Source organism: Phacochoerus africanus, chromosome 15, assembly GCF_016906955.1.
Source record: "Phacochoerus africanus isolate WHEZ1 chromosome 15, ROS_Pafr_v1, whole genome shotgun sequence".
NCBI lineage: Eukaryota > Metazoa > Chordata > Mammalia > Artiodactyla > Suidae > Phacochoerus > Phacochoerus africanus.
The window spans coordinates 59,377,038-59,398,048 of record NC_062558.1 but is presented as its reverse complement, the minus strand read 5'-3'; the positions used below and the strand labels follow the sequence as shown (position 1 = coordinate 59,398,048).

Below are 21,011 nucleotides of genomic sequence, written 5' to 3'. Positions count from 1 at the left end.
GGCTGGGTCTGGCCCCTTTTCTTTTGAGCTACTGGAACATACCCAGGAGATAACCTGGAGGCGATTTACGAGTCGTGCTCTCTCTTCCCCGTCTTGCTCCTGTTTCCCTTTAAAATTCTTTGGCTGCCCTCGGTGTGGGCATGTGTTTCCATTTATCCCCTGGCTCCCAGGACTCGGCGTGGCTCTCCTGCTTATGAAGAGCTCTGATTGGGAAGCCCTTTCCACGACTGCCAGCTTGCACTGATCAAACATGTCCCCACATGCCATGACGGGGACTCCGCTTAGCACCCAAAGGTAAGACAGTGCACGTGTTGGCAAAATGGCCAAAGGAAAAGAAGTGGACACATTCCAAAAGAATTTAAATTCCCTTCCAATTATAAAAGTAAAGGATGCATATGGTTTATTTAAATGAAAAAAAGGAAGAAATACAGCAGAGGAGGGTAAAATATAAAGAAAAGCCCCTATCCCTCCCCCAACCATGAGGAAACAGTTTCAAGTACATCCTTCCAGAAATATTTCACTCCTGCATGGGCATCTATGGACATATATGCCTGCTCTTTTGTTATTTTTAAAAATTCAAATGAGAGCTTAATGGAATACTGTTTTTTCTGTGCTTGACTGATTTTCACTTAATTTTTCTTGGAAATCTTTCCATTTTGAGAGACAAAGCCTTCTGTTGTGAATGATTGCATGGTATGTAACAATAACTTTGGTTGATTCCTTTTCTCCCTTTGGTTGTTTCCAGTTGTTTTTCAGGATGTAATGACTGTCCCCCCCACCCAGCTCTTTTTTCTTGTCTGAATATATCTAGAGGGTATGCGTTTTGAGGTGGAGTGGCTAGTTCAGAGACCATGTGCTTTTTAATCTTGGCAAGCACTGCCGAATGACTTTGCTAAAAAAGTGGGCTGATTTCTTTGCACATCTTTACCTTGCATGTGGCTCATTACCTTTTTATATATTTATTGACAAATGGTATTTGTTGTTCTGCATCTTCCTATTTTCTCCTGGGATGTTTGCTTTCCATCTTATTGATTTTCAGAACTCTTGAAGGTTAAGGAATTTGACTCTTGTATATGCCATTTTTTGCCTAATATTTTTTCCTAATGGGTCATTTGCATTTTGATTTTCAATTACGGTGTTTTTGCCACATAGAAGTTGAAATTTATATGTATTCAGAGTTATCATTTTTTTCCTTTTTGGCTTTCAAATTTTTGTGTCTCCCCCAATTCAAAATTGTAGTCAAACGACTTAAAATTTCTGTGTAGTCACTGAACAGCTTAGAAAACAATGAAGCACTGGCAAAGTCAAGTGACATATTGAGATTTACCCTGGGATTTTAATTTTTAATGTGGCCAGCCCACTGGGATCACTTATCAGGAAAGCTTTTCCTCTATTAATCTTTATTAGGATGGATTTTTTTTTTCATTTCTTGGGTCATATTAGGATGGATATTTTTTAATGTAATTGTTTTCTTTGCTTTAAATGGAAGGAGTCCTTTAAATGTAACTTCCTTGAAAGTTCATTTAATTAATTAAATACTTTTTGAGTCCTTATCATGGTTAATACCTTTGCAGGACCATAGGATTCATAGGATTAAAAAAATGAGTATGAATGATTCTCAAACCTCATTAAATACCTGCAGTAGAAGGAGGTACATGTACACAGAGCCCAGACATCATGGCAGAATAATACTTGTCTCAAGAGTACTACCAAATGCCGTAGGGGTTCAGAGAAAGGTAACTATGCATGCTATGGGGATTGGGGAAGAGTTCTTTACCAACATGATACTTGAGATGGGTCTTGGTGAATAGATTGACTTTTTTTTTTTTTTTTCTCTTTTTAGAGCCACACTCACGGCATGTGAAGGTTCCCAGGCTAGGGGTGGAATCAGAGTTTTAGATGCTGGCCTACACCACAGCCACAGCAGTGCACAATCTGAGCCACGTCTGCAACCTACACCACAGCTCATGGCAACTCCAGATCCTTAATCCAGAAGGCCAGGGCTCAAACTGGCATTCACTAGTAGGGTTTGTTACCGCTGAGCCACAATGGAAACTGCAAAGTAGTAAAATTTAAATATTTCTAAGAAAAACAATTTTTTTTTAAAAAAAGATTAAATCTTTGTTGCTCAAGGAATGAAAAGATTTTAGAAACGTAAGGACTAGTAGTGTTTAAGCAGTTTGCAGTTGAAAGCTTAGTATCATTGGGCATTTGCATGTTGGTTTGATAGTTTACTCCATCACAGGTATGTAAAAAAAAAGACCTGGTTATTTTCAAAGTTTCTAAAGAATGGGGTAAAATGCTAATACTCCTTAAGTGAAAATACTAATAAGTCAGGGAAGAATTTGGTAAGAGGAGCTGAAATTATAGGTGTATGTGTTCGAATCTAGTATTTCCAAAATTCTGTGATGGATAGAAGCTTGCCTCCAAGCTTCCTGCCTACCTCCTTTCTTAATATCATTCTTAGAAAATAACATTCACGCCTCAGTTCCCTGAGGATTCAAGCCACCGTCAGATGAAGTCTCTCGGACCTCATTTTACTTCCAAGTGGGAAGAATCACAGAAATGATAAATCTCAATTCTCTCTCGAAGAACTTTCCCCCAAACACTAACATGGTTATCTTCAAATTGCCTCATTATTGATTGTGAAAACATCACCAAAGATCTGACGTGGTTCAAATTGCTGTAAGTCATTCATTGAAGGGGTTATTACTGATGCCCTAATTATTCTCCTGGACAGCTGTAGCAAAACATCGCCAAGACTCTGCATTTATCCACTGCTCTCTTTATTACAAATGGATGCAATAAGAAGACATTTTAAAACAAATCTAAAGCTTCATGAAATTATTATGTGAGCCGTATGAAGCGCTGCAATTTCCCACTTACATGATCTACTCACCATTCACTATGTGTCCCTAAAACTGGTTTCCAGACTTTGGCATTTGCCTCCCAAGAGGTATTTCAGGATAAGACCCTCTTCCACTCAAAGCCTACTATATTTTGTCACACAGAAAACGAAGTTACAGTTTTCAAGTCACTGGAATGTGGAAAACTATTTACCGAATCAGCACACTGTTCTCCCTTAGGAAGGTTAGGAGAGGTGGGTTACTGGCTCTTTCCCTTGAATCCAGCCCTGCACACATCATTAGATGCCACAGAGATGCTGATGCATCTGTCAAGGTAATAATAAAAAATAACCAAGAACCCTCCAGGTAACTGAAGGTGATTTGGTCTCCTCGTGGGGAAGAAATAGATGATTAAGTGGAGGAGAGGTTTTCAGGTTTTCCTTCTCCCACTTTGCCTGGGAAGGCCCGCTGCCCCATGTGTTGCTTCTGGAAATAGAAAAGCACCTGCTGGCCAATGAATCAGGGGAGATAGGACTAGAAAGCCAGCCTCAGAGGAGCTGCCATAGGAGGTTAACAAACAGATGGCTTGGACCTTGAGTATTCCTCCAGTTTTCCCTTCTGCATTAGGGGCAGGTAATTATAGCCATGGGAGTCTGTGTATTTCTGCAAGCACACACATACAGAGGATTCCATCGGGGGTTCTTTTCCCTGAGACAGAAACCCCACCCTCCTGCCACCTACCCCATTAGGTCAGGCACAACCTTGGCATTTCCCCTTTCTACAGAGACCCGTCGCCAGCCAAAGTGGTCCATCTGCCTCAGGAAATATGAACGCATATGGAAAATATATGGGACTTCTTGGAAGGGCAAAGGCTATAAAGGAACAACAACAATGGAAGAACTCTTATCTGATGAAGTAATTAGACACAAGATACGCAACAAATGTAGCAAATATTTCCCAAAGATAAGGGAGGCTACTGGAGATGGGAAGTACAAGACGCCATAAAGAAATCCAAATGGAAATTCAGAGAATGAAGACTATAAGCTTTTTGTTTTTTGTTTTTGTTTTTGTTTTTTGTTTGTTTGTTTTTCAGGGCCGCACCTCCGGCATAAGAAGGTTCCCAGGCTAGGGGTCCAATTGGAGCTACAGCTGCTATCCTACACCACAGTCACAGGAACATCAGATCTGAGCCGAGTCTGTGACCTACATCACAGCTCATGGCAAAGACAGAGCCTTAACCCACAGAGCGAGGCCAGGGATTGAACCCACAACCTCATGGTTCCTAGTCAGATTTGTTTCTGCTGTGCCATGACAGGAACTCCAAGTATTAATATTGTTAAAGGAGTTTCCTGGTGGTGTAGTAGATTAAGGACTCAGCGTTCTTACTGCTGTGGTTGGGGTCACTGCTGTGGTGTGGGTCACTGCTGTGGTGCAGATTCAGTCCCTGGTCTGGGAACTTTCACATGCCCTGGGTTCAGCCAAAGAAAAAAAAATTTAAAGTCTCATTAAATACGTTGAACAGCCAAATGTATTCAGGTAGAGAACTAATTAGTGAGCCAGACAATCATTCAGAAAACTCTAAGGGCATGAGAACTAGACAGAGAGAAGGAAAAAAAGAAGAGACACGTTAAGAATACACAGAATAGAGTTATTTGATCAATGTTCATATAAAAAGAAACCCAGAAGAAAACAATTAATAGAGGAGAGAGGAAATATTTGAGAGACTAATGACTGAAAATTGCCCAGGAAAAAGGAAAAGATGTAAGACCTTTCTTTAACTGACGGGCTTAATAACTAACAGAGTAGAAAAAGGTGGGGGGCTCAGCAGATTCCAATTAAAATTTATATATAACAAAGATAAAAAGAAATTTCTAAGGGCAGATCCTCTAGAAAAGGATAAGAATTAGATTGATCGCAGACTTTTCAATAACAACATAGAAGGCAAGAAGGCAGGATATTAAGCCAAACCATTATTTAGTGTTTGAGTGTGAAATAAAGATGTTCTCACACCTGTAAGTCCTTAAAGGATTTAGAACATATATCTTTGGAGCATTCTTTTTGTTTGTTTGTTTTTTTGCTTTTTTCTTTTCTTTCTTTTTTTTTTTTTTTTTTTGGCTTTTTAGGGCCGAACTTGCGGCATATGGAGGTTTCCATGCTAGGTGTCCAATTGGAGCTATAGCTGTCAGCCTATGCCACAGCCACAGCAACTCAGAACCGATCCACAGCGACTCTGCAACCTACACCACAGCTCACGGCAACGCCAGATCCTCAACCCACTGAGCAAGGCCAGGGATCGAACCTGCAACCTTGTGGTTCCTAGTTAGATTTGTTTCCACTGCACCACAATGGGAACTCCCCATCTTTGGTGCATTCTTGAAGGAAATATTTCAGCCAGGTGAAAAATAAGTTCAGGAGGACAGTGGGTTATGTGACAAAATACATGAAAAAAAAAAAGTAAATTTTACTGCTGAGGAAATAGAGAACTTACAAATAAAAGATGTGTCTTAGTAAAAATCTGGAACTAAAATGTAGCTTCAAAACATACAATTATGTCACTTTGGATGTGGGATGTGGATAGAATGGGAGGGAAGCGAAAGTTTGCTGAGCTTAGGTAAGCCCATTCCCTACCCCGAAACCGCGATCTAGTGGCAATCCTTCAGACAACAAATGAAAATTTAATTCTATGAAAAAACCTGAGCATTGATGTTCATAGCAGCCTTATTCATAACATTCCCAAACTGGGAACATCACAGGTGTCTTCCAGTGGATGAGTGGTTAAGTAAACTGTGGTCCAGACAGAGCATGGAACACAACTCAGCAAGAGGAAAGAATAAACTATTGGTATGTGAATCTCCAGGGAACTATGTTGAATGAAAAAACAACAACAACAACAAAAAAAAAACCAGTCCCCAAAGATACATACTTTACAATACCATCAACATTAAATCTTAGAAATGATAAGATTTTAGAAATGGAGAACAGATTTAATGGTTTCCAGAGACGAGGGATGGGGATCAAGGTGGGAAGTAGTGGTATGGTTGTAACACAGGACATAGGGATGCTTGTGATGGGATTGCTCTGTATCGTTCTGTATTTTGATTGGGGTGGTAGATACGTGAACCTATACAAGGGAGAAAATTATATAGAACTATAGACACACATATACCCATGCCTACACCCACAAGAGGACTTCTGAATAAGATCAGTGGATTGTATCAATGCCAGTTACCTAGTTGTGATGTTATACTATATTTTTCAAAATGTTTCCATTGTGGGAAATTGGGTAGAGGATACACGGAACTCTCTGTGTTCTTTCTTACAATTTTATGTGCATTAATAAAAAGGGAAGGAAGGAAAAAAGAAAGACATAAAATTTTAAAAAATTAAAAAATCTTATCTGTAACCAATCATAAAAATAGCAACAACTAAACAGTAATTACAGTCATTCTGAACACAGCCACTAATCCCAAAGATAAAATTCCAGAATAAGATTTCATAAAATTCAGCCAAATGTTTTGTATTGCATTCACTTTTTGGCAAAATATATGTAAGAAAGGTTAAAAATAAAGGGTAGTTAAATATAAACCAGAAAAAACTGAATTAAAAGAATGTTGGTGCAACAATGATAATATCAGACAAAACAGATTTTAAAGCTAAAATATCCTATCAACGAAGAAGATCATTATATACTGAAGAGGAGCAATAGAAAATTTAATGATTGGAACATATGCATCTAACACCAGAATCTGAAAGACCTAAAACAACCCATAGAACTTCAGGAGGAGATAGATAAATCAAGAATTGAAGTTGGTGTGGGGAGGAGGGTGGGTGAGGTGGGTAAAAGGAGCCAAAGACTACAAACCTCTAGTAGTAAAATAAATAAGTCCAGGGAATATAATGTACAGCATGGTGACCGTAGTTAAATACACTGCATTGTAGGTTTGAAAAGTTGCTAAGAAAGTAGATCTTAAAAGTTCTCATAAGAAAAACAAATCCTGTAACTAAGTGTGATGACGGATGTTAACTAGACTCATTGTGGTGATCATTTCCCTAAATATACAAATATGGAATCATTATGCTGAACACCTGAAACCAATATCATGTGTATCAAGTACACTTCACCCATGCTGGGTCTAGAGTCCTCTGCTCTGCCAGCCAAGCTATTGAAGGGTGCACTCAATTATACCGCCATAAAAAAATGGTAGCTGGATCTCAGAAAGTGGTAGATAAAACAGACAAACAAACAAACAAAATCCTACACAAATATGAAAAAATTAAATAATAATACTTTAGAGTCAATGAACAGAGCACTCACTCTTGGAACATATAGAACATTTATAAAGCGCAATCAAGTACTGCCAGGTGACAGAGAAGGTCTACATTTTCTAAAGTATATTGTCACCAAGTCCAATTTCATTCTGCTCACCACACAACAGGCCAATAAATCAGGAGACGAGTTGTTGGGGCAAGGAATAACAATTTTATTCAGAAAGCCAGAAGACTGGGAAGGTGGCAGACTAGTGTCTCAAAGAACCATTTCTCGGAGTTCCCGTCGTGGTGCGGTAGTTAACGAATCTGACTAGGAACCATGGGGTTGCGGGTTCAGTCCCAGGCCTTGCTCGTGGGTTAAGGATCCAGTGTTGCTGGATGTAGTTTGCAGATGTGGCTCGGATCCTGCGTTGCTGTGGCTGTGACGTAGGCAGGTGGCTACAACTCCGATTGGACCCCTCGCCTGGAAACCTACATATGCCATGGGTGCAGCCCTAGAAAGGGCAAAAAGACCAAAAAAATAAATAAATAAAAAGTAAAAAGAAACCATTTCTCCTCAGTCAGACTTCAGGCTCCTCTTATACAAAAGAGGGGGGTGGGGTTAGTTGTTGCAAACTTCTTGGTGCAGAAATCCTTTGTTCTTGTAGCTGTCCATTTGGGTTAGGTCACGATGGTCCTGTAAACCAACAAAATAGATGTTATTCTCTTGATTCTGCAACTTTTTGTCTAAAAATGTAATACTTGTGTATGTCATATCTTTAAGAATAGGTTATCCTGTATATTTCAGGCTATAGGCAGCATCCTTTTGCAAAAGATGCAGAGTCGGGATGACCAAGCACAAGTGATTGAGGACAGAGGTTAAAGTTAAAGGAAAAAAAAACAGATCTAATATGGAGTCAGAGTTGTTCTTCCCTATTACATATTTTCAGCTATTTAATAAAATTAGATATTAATCTAACAAAAAGGGAGCTGAGCAGTTCTATCCAGAAATTGAAAAACTACTGCTAAATAGCCCTTGAGTTAATGAGGTAATCACAAGGAAAGACAATGAAAACACTATGTGTAAAAAGCACTATATTGTAAAACAATAATGTTACAAATTCTGGAAATGAATTAGATTCAATGACAGGAAAGTATGAAAAATCAATAAGTTTGATGGTAGATTTTTCAAGTGTGTATTGAAGTACTTTCCATATTCTGTATATTTAAAATATTTAATAATTTAAAAATTTAACCATTTTATACTAAAAACATAAACGTAGTACTCAGATGAAAATTTAGAGATTTACATACATTTTCTAGAAAATTAAAATAGAGAAGAATATAAAAGAAAGAAAACCAAAAAAAGAAGTGGGAAAAGAATATACAAATAAAATTAAGAAATCAAGAAAATAGAGAACAAAAATCAATGACAAAGATTCACAAAACAAGTTAATTCTTGGAAAAGATCAATAAGATAGCAAGCTTCTGATAAGAATGAACAGGATAAATCAGAAAAGAAGTAAATAAAATTCAGAATAAAAAGGAAAAATGTCTATGGAGATAAGTGATTTTAAAAATAATTTAAAAATTTATGAACTGGAGTTTCATTGTGGTGCAGCTGAAACGAATCTGACTAGGAACCATGAGGTTGCGGGTTCAATCCCTGGCCTCATTGAGTACGTTAAAGATCCAGCGTTGCTGTGAGCTGTGGTGTAGGTTGCAGATGTGGCTCAGATCCCAAGTTGCTGTGGCTGTGGTGTAGGCCAGTGGCTATAGCTTCGATGGGACCCCTAGCCTGGGAATCTCCACATGCTGGGGGTGTGGCCCTAAAAAAAAAAAGAGTAAAATTTATGAACAAACTTTTACAATACATATGAAATCCATGAGAGAATGGATTGATCTCTCTATAAAGGATATAGAGTGCTAAACTGGACACAAGAAGGAACAAAATTGAGTAGACTGTAAAAATTGAAGATATTAAAGAGGCAATAAAATGCTTCCTTCCACAAAAACCTTAGGAAAAGAATGGGAAACCAAGAAAGAAAGAAACAGGCAACAGCTAGGAAAAGACAGTTCACCGAAGAAAATCTGAGTAGCTATGAGGTGATTATAGTGGAGAAATACAACTTCACACAAGATGCCACTTATCACCTATCAGACGGGCTATAATGAGGAGGTTGAAAAATAGAGTCCTGTGTTTCTAATAAGGACCGTCCCTTCTCATGTGTTCCCGACCCCACTCCTGCTCTCCATCTCCAGGACCTGGTTCAGAAAATCTGTCTTCTCTTTCTTTTTACTATTTTATTTTATTTTACTTTTTTTTGTGTGTGTGTGTGTGGACCTGCCCAGAATGTCTAAAAATTGAAGTCACCTGATATGCACAATCCTAGCTGAGGTCAAACAAGGCAGTGCTCTGCTCTCTTGTTACAGCTCTCATACTGCAGACAAGTGCCCTTTTTACTGTCTGTTTAATGCCATGTTTTTCACCTCTTTGTGCTTTTTCTTGGTGCTTTTGCTGTTCAAATGGCTCCCTCCCCAGCATAGTGCAGAGTGTTCTCTGCTGGTGCCTGGAAGTTTAGGAAGGCTGTGATGTGCCTTATGGAGAAAGTATGTATCAGGTAAACTTCGTGCAGATATCAGTTACACGTGCTTTTGACCATGAGTCTAGTGTTAACAGATCAACAAATTATAGTAAATGTGTTTTTAAACAGAAACACACGTAAAACAGGGTTATATATTGATTGGTTGACAATAATGTTGTGACCAAAGGCTCACAGGAACATAACTGCATTTCCTCTGGGAGCAAGGATTCAGTATCTGCTAATTCAGTGCTTGTGGTACATTTAGAGAACGTGAATACTATGGAGAATGAGAATTGACTGTGTGCATTTCACAAGGATACACCTAGGAGTCCTGTTGCCAAATCATATGTTGACCTATTTTTGACATTAACACACCTGTCAAAGAGATTTCAAAGACACTGCAGTCATAAACACTCCCACCAGCAGTATAGGAGATGGGACTAATAATTCTGTATCATTTACAACACTTAGTATTGTCAGGCTTTTAAATTTTAGCCATCTCGTCAAGGTATAGTACCTCTCACTGTAGTTTAGGATGCATTTTCCTGATGTTTAGTGGTGCTGAGCATCTTTTCATAAGATACTTGTTGGCCCTTTAGATGCCCTCTTTTGTGAGGTGTCTCTTCAAATCTTTGCTCTTTAAGAGTTTGTAAGAGTCCTGTTTATATTCCAGAATCATTCCTTTGTTGGTTATGTGTATTACAAATAATATTTCCCACTTTTTGGCTTAACATTTCATTCTCTCAATGCTGCTTTTTGACGAATATAAATTCTTAATATTAGTAGACAAATTTATCATTTATTTTCTTTATAGTTAGTACTTTTCCTATCCTCTTTGAGAGATCTTTGTTTACTACAAACTCATAAAGGTATTATCTATAATAGGCATACCTCAGAGATTTGTAGTTTCAGTTCCAGACCATGGCAGTAAAGCAAATATTGCAATAAAGCTGGTCACACAAGTATTTTGGTTTCTCAGTTCATATGAATGTTAGGTTTACACTATGCTGTAGTCTATTAAGTGTGCAATAGCATGATTTTTACAAACAATATATATATACCTTAGTTAAAAATAGTTTATTGCTAAAAAATACTAATCATCATCTTTTTCAATATGTCATAATCTTTTTGCTAGAAAAGGCTTTGAAATATTGTGAGAATTACCAACATGTGACACAGAGACATGAAGTAAGCAAATGCTATTTAAAAAAATTGTGCTGACAGATTTGCTTGATACAAGGTTGCCACAAACCTTCAATTTGTAAAACATGCAATATCTAGGAAGTGCAATAAAATAAAACACAGTAAAAGAAGGTATACCTGTATCATTTTCTGGAAGTTTTATTCTTTTATTTTTCACATTTTGTTTTGATCTATAATTCACCTGACATTGATATTTGCATGGTGTGAGGCAGTAATCATGATTTGATTTTTTTTCTATAGTGATGTCCAATTGACAGAGTACATATGTTGAAAAGACTGTCCTTTCCCCATTACATTTTGTCTCTAATGCTTTCATGACATAGGTCCATCCTCTTGTCTGCAACCCGTTTGTATCCTTATATTTAGTGTATGTCTCTTGTAAGTAAAATAATTGGATTTTGATTATTTTATTCTAGTCTAAAGTCTTTGCCTTTTAAATACAGCATTTATCTATTTATATTTAATGTAAATCCTAATATATTTGGGTATAAATATTTCTATTTTACCATTTTCCCTATCTGTACCATGTTCATTCCTGTCTTTTTATTGCTTTTTTTTAAAGCAATACTTAAGTATTTTTTAATTTAAAAACTGTCTCCCATATTAGCGTGTCAGTTATACATTCTTTTAATCTCTCTGTTTTATGACCACCGTAAAGGGTTCAATATGAATCCATGACTTTTTAAAGTCTAATACAAAAGAGCACTTTACTACTTTCTGGCAACACAAGAACTTGAAACTAGTTTAGTTCTTTTCACTCCCTCATTTCATTTGTGCCGGCTGTCATGTATTTTAATGCTCCATTTACTTTAAACTGAAAAATAAATTGCTGCTGTTTTTTTTTTTTTTCATCAGTATTCACTTAGATTTACCTACATTTTTTCCTCTCCCCATTGTTTTTCAATCCTTTATGTGTGTCCTTGCTTCCAGCTAGAATTGTTTTCTCTCTTATTGATGTGCTGCCAAGGAATTATTTTGAAGATATTTTCCTTTTATTTTTGAAAGAAAATAATTGTGTAATTTATACATTGTTAGGTTTTTTCCACTACTTTTTGAAGATTTTGCTTTATTATCCCCTGGTATCCACCATATTCTGCCACCTATATTATTATTTCCTTGAAGTGAAATTTTTTTTAAGAGTCTTGATCTGTCTTTGGTGTTCAGCAGTTTCACTGAAATGAACCTAGTATTTTTTTCTTTGATTTTTCCTTGCTTTTGAAATTGTAGTGCTACCTGAATGTGTAATTTGATGTTCTTTGAAAATTCTTGGCTAATAACTCTTCTAATATTGCTTCTGTCTCATTTTTTTTCCTTTTGGATTCATCATTTATAGATATAGCCTTTGAAATAATGATTCATTTGTTCAAGACTGTAGAGGATATGTTGGATAATTTCAGCAGAGAACTGAAATATATATATGAAAATCAAATAAAAATTATAGAACTGTATATTTAGAAGTAAAATAACTAAAATTTAGAATACGAGATATATTGAATAGCAGATTAGACATAGTAGAAGGAAGGATTATTAAGTGGAAGACAGGTGTATAGAAAATATCCAGTCTGAAGCTAAGTGGATGGATGAAAAATACACATTTAAAAACTTTTTTATTAAATTATAGTTGATTTATAATGTTCTGACAATTTCTGGAAAAATACACAGTTTCATTTAAAATTCCAGTTTTTTGGCTTTCCATGAAAATCAAAATGTTTGTGAACATTGAGTCTCCATTCCTCATAGCCTTAGTTGGCTTGAGCCAACTAAAAAGTCTCCCTATGAAGAGACATGTCCTCCCTACTAGCTTGTCCTCCCTATTGCTTTTTCCCACTGAGGCTGAATATCAGTTGTTATGGTTTATGTTACCCCTGCACTGCTTTACTCTTGTACATTATCTGGGTGAGTGTGTGTTGATAGGAGGAAATGGTGAGGGAGGGAGGCAGATGAAGTAGCCCGTGAAAAAGTACTTACCCCAGGGGAATTGGGCAGGTCTGGGGACTCCAACAAAGGCAGGAGGGCTATGGCATAGACACAAGTGAGGGTGTGGTGTTGGCCAATTGAGTCTGGAAAATTACTTAGGATTGAGGATGTCCTTGCAGACCAAGTAGCCACGTAGCTAAGTATTTCCACTCATCATGTTCGCTCATTATGTCACTCATTTATATCACTCATAATTTTCACTCACAGTGCTCATTTTCCTGTTACTGATGGTATGCAAATTTGGCCCCTCCGAATCTTCTGGTTGGAATAATCCATCACTATGTAAAATTAAGTTTTTAACTGTAAGATGACTAGCTAGATTTAGCCGGGTAGACAAGCTATGGGTGCTGTGTGATGAAACATCACTGAACTGATCTTTATGCCTTCATTTCCTCTCTGCTTTAGCTGCAAGTGTCCACTGCTCAGAAAAGTGTGGGAAGCTGACTTGGAAGCTTGTCGGCTATTTATCCAGAGCCTGCAGCTCCAGGAGCCTGGGGGCAGCCTGTCTGCAGAAGATGAGAGACAGATGGATGACTTAGGGAGCGGTGCTTGTACAGCCCCTCTGGCCAACCCCCTGAGGCCCCCCTCTGAAGATGAGAGGAAGACCCCTTTGCAAGCTTCTGAAGAGTGGAAGGTGCACTTGACCCCCTCGCCTCACTGTGCTGGCAGTGAACAGCAGAAAGAGGTCTGTCCATCCTCATAACCTCAGCAGGGAACTTACTCTGAGGGGTGCTTTGGGACCACACTCCAAGTGAGAGCAGTACATATAGTGTGGACTTCCCACTGTCCCACCCACACTCTTTAAAGTTTAATAACTCTTGAGTATGATCACAAAAATAATGTAGAATTTTTGTAGAAGACTTTTTCAATGGAGAAGAGTGAAAAGAATAACTTTGGGCATATTTAGATCTATATTCTAATTTCATGGCTATAGTGAGACTATATAGTCTAATATATGATTACTGTATATAGCACACACTATGTATGTCACATATAACATATAGTTATTGTATATACTACATATTCTATGTCACATATGATATTTAATTCTATATTTAGAGTCTATATCTTAGAACATATCATTATTCATTAGAATCAAACAAGTATGTGTATATATTCCATTAACTGTTCTTGCCAAAGCAAGGTCATAAGGAAAGTTAGAATATGCTCTTTTTATTTTGTAACTTGGCCTGTAATATATGTATCAAAAATTAAAGTGTAGATGTAGTTAATATTTTACCCCAAGGCTGACCTAGATCAACAGAGAAGAGTTCCCTGCCCCTCCCCTTCCCAGTTCATCTCTCCTCTGTCCCCTCTCCTCCCACACCCTCCCGCCTCTAACCTGAATAAGCCTCTTTCAATGAAAGAGCTCTAGGAATTTTTTTCTAAGTTCAGTGCCATGACAGGAGGATTTGGAGTGTGCTGCTGGCCAGGTTCCCAGGTGTTCTGAATACTAAAAGGAAAAAAGCCTTCATGAAGCTGGAGGAACGTGCAACGTCTCACATTTGACGTAGAATGTGTCCCCTCATTGGGTCATTGCCAGGAGTCACCAGGGAACGCCCCACCCCCACCCCCTGTCCCTGCCCTGTGCCCCATTCGGGCGAGCCTCCCCATCCTGTCTGCAGGACCACGGCCTTTACAGAGCACATACTTGTTGACAACATGTGTTTACATGTTCTGGACTGCTTGGAAAGTCAATCCTTGGTCATATATTAGAGTTGAGTAACCTGATGAGAAAACCAGCTGTTATCACTCTCTGGAATCCTGCTGGCCTTATAAAATTAGGCTCTCCATTGAGATTTAGAAGATACCAACTCCTTTGTTGGCTGAGGCGCTGCAGGTGGAATCGTCTGCAAAGCCTGACCGCTAGTGCTCTTGGTAGAGTCGTTGAAAACTTGCGGCCAGTTGCAATTGGCCGGCTTGAAAGAATACTCTGCTGCAGAGGGATGCTCTGCCTGAGCGAGGGGAAGGGAGCCCTGGTGGAAGAGCCTTGGGGCCAAGTCTTTGAAGGTAGGGTTGGTCTCCAAAGCAGGCTCCCACGAGCTCAGTGCCAGGGCAGTCAGGAGCCAAGCCAGGTGACAACCCAGGTGGGAGGTGGGATCTGCTGGGACAATGGACACCTCTAGAGGTCATGCCTGATTCACCAGATCTGACTTGGTACCTGGAATCTTCTCCTCCCTCCTTCTCTCCCTCCCTCCCTTCCTTCTTTCCCTCCTCCTTCCCTCTCTTCTTCCCTAAGATCCTAAGCACCTGCCAGTCTGGCTATAAGAAAACAGAGCTTATTTGCAGAGTCAAGGATGAATTTGCAAAGCCCTATCAAGGAATGATTCTCCTAGTTTCTGGTGAGGAGGAGGTACAGGAGGTACAGGAGCAGAAAAGCCTGGGGGCTGCCCCTCTGGGCTCCAGGACCCGAGCTCCCCCAGCTCTCCCCCACCAGCTGAGGTGCTGAGGATGCTCTTGGGGGTGGGGGAGAGCAGAGGAGGCGTTAAAACTCCTGCTGGCTCAGCACTGTCTTCCCGTCCTGTGTGCTGTCCCTGCTGCGTTCTTCGGGGTTTACAGTCACAAGGGAGGGCAGAATCTTATGAACGTGTACGTGGCAGCAATGTCAAGAATGTGGATATTGTCTAGAAAGGGGAAAATTATGGGAACAGACAACAGATCAGTTGTTGCCAGGAAGTAGGGTGGGGAAAGAGATTGATCACAAGAGCAATGTGGAGGAATTGGAGAGGGGAGCAGTATGTGCTAGAACTAGTCAGTATCTTGTTTTCTTTGGGCTCGCCCTTGGCGTGGTGAAATTCCCAGGCCAGGGATTGAACCTGCACCACCGCAGTGACCTGAGCCACTGCAGTGTCAATGCCAGATCTTTAACCTGCTAAGCCACCAGGTTACTCCCTGTTCTGTATCTTGACTGTGATAGTAGCTGCATAACTGTGTGCATTTGTCTAAACTTATCATTTTACTGCACATAATGTTGCAAAAGTGACTGCTATTTAAAAATAGCATTGCTGGAGCTCCTGTGGTGGCTCAGCAGTTAACAAACCCTATTAGTATCCATGAGGATATGGGTTCCATCCCTGACCTCGCTCAGTGGGTTAAGGATTGGCGTTGCCATGAGCTGTGGTGTAGATCGCAGATGTGGCTCAGATCCCGTGTTGCTGTAGCTGTGGTGTAGGCCGGAGGCTTCAGCTCCGATTCAATCCCTAGCCTGGGAACCTCCATGTGCCACAGGTGCTGCCCTAAAAAGACAAAAGCCAAAAATAATAATAATAATAATAAGTTGCCCTATTTAAAAGGGAGGCAGTGGATGTTTGAAGCATTTGTACTTGGCTGAGTACAGCAGCATGAGAGGAGCCCAAGGCTGCATTTTCTTATCTGCTTAAAAAAAAAAAAAATCCCCAAACAAAAAAATAAGGACAGTGAAAGCCATCTGGAGAGGCCGTTGTGAAGATTTAAATAAAATAATGCATCTAAGGGTGAGTAATATATATACATAGTAGAGGCTAAAATAATGTTTCTGTATGTGTGTGTGTGTTTATCCCCCTTTCTGGCAGTCACAAGAATCTCTAAGACCTTTTTAAAAATAATATAAATATTCCTCTATTAAGAAGCAGACATGAGCAGAGAATTAGTGGAAGACATCCAATGAAAAAAAGACTTCCTAGGAGTTGCCTGGTGGCTCAGCAAGTTAAGGATCTGGTGTTGTCACTGCAACAGCTCAGGTCAATGCCGTGGCTCAGGTTCAATCCTTGGCCCGGGAGCTTCGGCATGCTGCAGACAAGACCAAAATAAATAAATAAATAAAAGGGCTCTCGTTTATATTTGGATGGAAGATGGAGCTTAGGCTCTTGAAGGCACAGAGAAATGATAACCAAGGATCTCATTTGGAAGGTGCTTTTGTTTTCCTGCCTCGGTTTTCTAGGGAGTCTTGGAAGTCTGGATAAAAGGTATTTATCCTGTGGCCACAGTGTCTGTTTGCTTTGCAGCTCTGAGTTGGTTGTGCTGTGGAACTCCCTGCTGGGTCTGGCCACCTGGTATAGCTTTCTCTCTTGAAGCCTGATGCCCTGAAGGCAGTCAATTTCTTTTAAACCCAAATCTTCCATGAAAAATTGCTGACTCCTTACGGAGGTCCACCGGGAAGATGGACTTTCAAAGCCTTCCCTGTGCTTATCTGCCCCATGTGGTTAGTGCCTTTTGGTTGTACTTGGTTTTAACAAGTGCTTTGTCATTAATTAAAGCTTTGGCTGTGTTTAGGGTCCCACCGGGCCACTCGGCACCATTTCCCCCATTTTACAGCTGGGCCCATTAAGGCAAAGTAATCTGCTGTGGGCTTTGTTAGAAAGGAAGTCAGCCACTTTAGCCTGCGCTTCCTCTAATGGTAAAGGCCCTCTTCTTTTTCAGTTTCATTACTGCCCTCCTGCAAGCCTTTCCTCGGATTCTGGAAACAATCAGCTGCTGTTGGCCCTGCTTTATAGACATTACAGAAATTGCACGGGGGCCAGACAGGAGCTGGGGAAATCAGTGAGCCAGTTTCCTCCGCTCTGAAGTTGCTCCTTTGTACTCTCGGTTCTGGCCATTATACCTGCATAATTCTCTCTTTCCTGTCTGCAGCCTGTCCTGCTGGAGTGCTTTTGGCTTTTACTGTAATGTGGGCTCCCCTCCCGCTGAGTTCCCTGGACAGCATCACGCCTCCCCTCCCAGCCTTCTCCCTCGGGCAGCTGCCACCAAAGAGGTTCAAAGAAGCCAAAAAAAAAAAAAAAAAAAAAAGGCCCAGAAGCTTTAAGCCGTCTTATGCAGCATTTTTTATTTATTTATTTTTTTACAATATTGTAGGTTGAGTTACTGCCAATAATGGTAAGAAGTTAGCATTTGGAGTACCTGTTTTGGCACAGCAGAAACAAATCCATCTAGTATCCATGAGGATGTGGGTTTGATCTGGTGTTGCCTTGAGCTGTGGTGTAGATCGTCACAGACGTGGCTTGGATCCTGCATTGCTGTGGCTGTGGCGTAGGCCCGCAGCTGTAGCTCTGTTTCAACCCCTAGCCTGGGAACTTCCATATGCCATGGATATGGCCCTTAAAAAAAAAAAAGTTAACATTTCTTCTGTTCTTATACGTAATTTCAGGAACTTTGCTAAGTAGTTAAACAGTCATTACTCAGAATAATCTCTTACTCTAGGTATGATCATTGGGTCCATTTTACAGAGGGGAAAAATTGAGGCTAAGAGATTGAGTTACTTACCCAGAATCACTGGGTAGGTAAGTGTGGCAGGGCTGGGATTTTAATCTAGTCTCTCCTACTCTAAAAGTCCTGCTCCTAAAGCAGTCTCCTATAACGAATATTGCTCGGTGGAAATGCTTTTCATTAGGTCTTCTGGCTTTCAGGCAGGCTGAGTATCTGTGTGTTGCAATGTCTGCAATGAAAAGAGTTAGTAACAGACTGTAGCTTTATTAATCATATTATGTAGTTCTCCAAAAATTATCATCACTGTCCCCCCATTCCTTCTTACTCCCTTGTATGGGAAAAAAAAAAAAGCTGGAAAAATGGATCTGTGGTGAAGACATGTTTCCTCACCACCTCAAACTGATTTCTAATTCTAGAAGCATCTGTAGTGGTCTGAGGGCTTCCTCTTCAGTCCTGACGGATGCAGGACTGGTTCTCTCTCTTCTCTGGCCTTTCCTGGCTCACTCCAGCTCTCCAAGGGTTGGTGTCTCACCCGTGAGTCGGGGTAAAAAGAGCCAGTCCTCAAATTCCACCTCAGAATTGGGGAGACAACACCCCACCCCCACCCCCACCCCCAGGGAAAATGCCTACTCAGTCGTCAGCTGGTTTTACTCTTTTTGCCTAAGGTCTTCCAGGAGAAAGCAAAAGGCTGGGGAATGAAGAGAGAAGTTCCATCTTCTCTCCAACTTAGCATCTGGTGCTGCACACCCGGCTGCCTTACTCCAAGAGTAGAGCAGCAGAAGCAATCAGGCTGCCACCGGGATTAGGCAATGGTTGTTTCTTTAAAAAGCCAGGGAATCGTAAAAAATGATACATCTGCATTTTAAACTTTTTTTTAAAAAAACGGAAGGAACACATTCCTTTGTTAATTATTTGGCTTTTTGTCTGTATCGGTCTTACTGACTGGCTTTTCCCATCGCCCTTCTTGCAGAAACCTTAGTACCAATGATCAGCCTCCAGTGGCCTTTCTTTAAAGTGGACTAGACATTTCTAGAGCACTTGCAAAACAGTCTTCAGTCCCACCCCACCCCCTTTAAATATTGTTAAGTTTTCCCAAGGTTTTCAACTTGGTTTGTATGGAGGCACACACTCTCTTTTCCCACTAATATTTCATTGCTTTCCATAGTATTTATCTGAGTTACGGAATTAGAATTTTAAGTGCAACTAGCATCAATAGGTTTAAAAAAAACTCAACCAATAGGAATGGAAGTTGGCAGACTCTGGGGCTCACCCTGGCCCTGGCCTTAGTAGGGAGGGAGCAGACCTTGGGGACACCCTGGGGCAGGTGGTGATGGTGGTGTTTCCGGGCCATCAGTTAGCTGGTTCCTGCAGGTTCCTCTCGGTAAATTAATGTTATCAGTTTGCCAGCCTCCTGCCCAAGGAAAGGAAGTGGGCTGCTCTGATCTGCCTGCTTGTCCTGCTTTTGGAAAATTACGGAGCCACTTTCTTTGCTCCAGGGCTGAACGGTGGGCACTTCTTCCACTAATTAAAAATAGTTCAGCGCTTCTGAGGAAAACAACCTAAGGGCTCTTGGAGCCTCTTTCACCTTGGAAATTCCTTGTCACTCACTGATGAACACAGGGGAATCGATAGAGTGCCGTCACCAGGGGGATGGCGGGGACTAACTGAACAGCCTTTGTAACATAGCTAGCTTGGCTGACGAATAAGGCAGCGTTTCCCTTTGAGGAGCTGAGAGTGTTTCAATCCAGGCTTTCCCGTTTCTGGAAATGAGCTCATGCTCTGTCAATGGCAGTAAGTCTAGGGTCTCAGAGCTGTGTAGAACAACTCCCCCAAAATGTTTAGAGATTCAGGAAAAATTTTATTCTAAAATGAATGCAGATGAAAGTGGTCATTTGATTCTGCCCTCTTTGTTGTTCAGTATTTCTTAGCAACAGGCAGCTGGCGGGACATATCCCCTGAAATGCAATGCCCCCTGCTGTGTTCTGTTTTCATTTTCTCAAAGGAGTCTCAGGGTTTGAGGTCACTACCCCCAGAATCTGAACCCTGTGTTAAGTAGAGATTATGTAGGTACTTGGCTGATGGTACGACTCTCCTTTACAAATAGAGGTTTCCTCCGAAGGTTCTAATAGGGTTTGGCCTTGTTCACCGTTGGCACACAACCAAAGCATGTAAGAAGGAAGCAGTCGAAAGTCTCTTGCCTGGTCATGTTTAGGAAATAGACCTTTCCAAAGGTCGCCCTTCATGGGAGCTAGAAACCACAGGGGGGTTAACATGGGTGAATTCCCAGTCCATGTCTCCTTTCATTATTGTTGTTTGGTTCTGTCAGTGGTTCTACTTGGAACTCGTTTTCCCAGCATCTTCTTTGTAATGAGCATGCAGATACTTGAAGACAATTCATCGCTCGTTCTGGCCTAAAGACAGCTAAATACTTCAGATGTTTTCATTACCACTGAAAACATCTGCATGCTTTTAAAAGAAATACCCACTTACTCAGAGTGTAACCATATAATTTGAATATTTGGGTGAATACTGTATTATATGGAGTGGTAAGATGTCCCTTTAATGTCTTAATTTGTGCCTCTCTGCTAGTTGGCATTACATAATGACTGCAGAACTCAGCATTTATGTGAAAACATGAATACTCACAAAATCTATTTTCAAATAGATGTGAAAGATATTTGTGGCATTGGACAGGAGTTTGAGGTCAATATTCTTTATGTGGACAATAAAAAAGGAAAGAAAACCACAGAGTGTTTCTGGAATGTATTTGTCAAGCAAATATTTTGGAAAACAGCCCAAAGGAACATATTTAAGCCTGTGATTTTAATACCAAACTAAGGAAATACCTTAATGCATCAGCTAAGCTTGCAGACGGTGGTAATCACATCTGGTTTACCTCAAGCTACAGAGAGGGAATGAAACTTAACAACAAGACTAACATCATGAGGCTCAAGTCACCTTTTTGGTTTGT

The 21,011-nt window shown here is 40.2% G+C and overlaps 1 protein-coding gene across 2 annotated transcripts in view; it reads left to right on the top strand.

The window, feature by feature from the left end:
- The window catches only part of DISC1 (DISC1 scaffold protein), a 357,609-nt gene that overhangs the window by 316,182 nt on the left and 20,416 nt on the right, over window positions 1–21,011 (top strand). The window contains exon 11 of one of the 2 annotated variants that reach the window (XM_047761226.1): window positions 13,265–13,544. The exons of the other annotated variant lie outside the window; for it this stretch is intronic. Coding sequence (XP_047617182.1) covers window positions 13,265–13,544 — 280 coding nt within the window. The remainder of the gene's footprint in view (window positions 1–13,264; window positions 13,545–21,011) is intronic. 2 annotated transcript variants of the gene reach the window in all.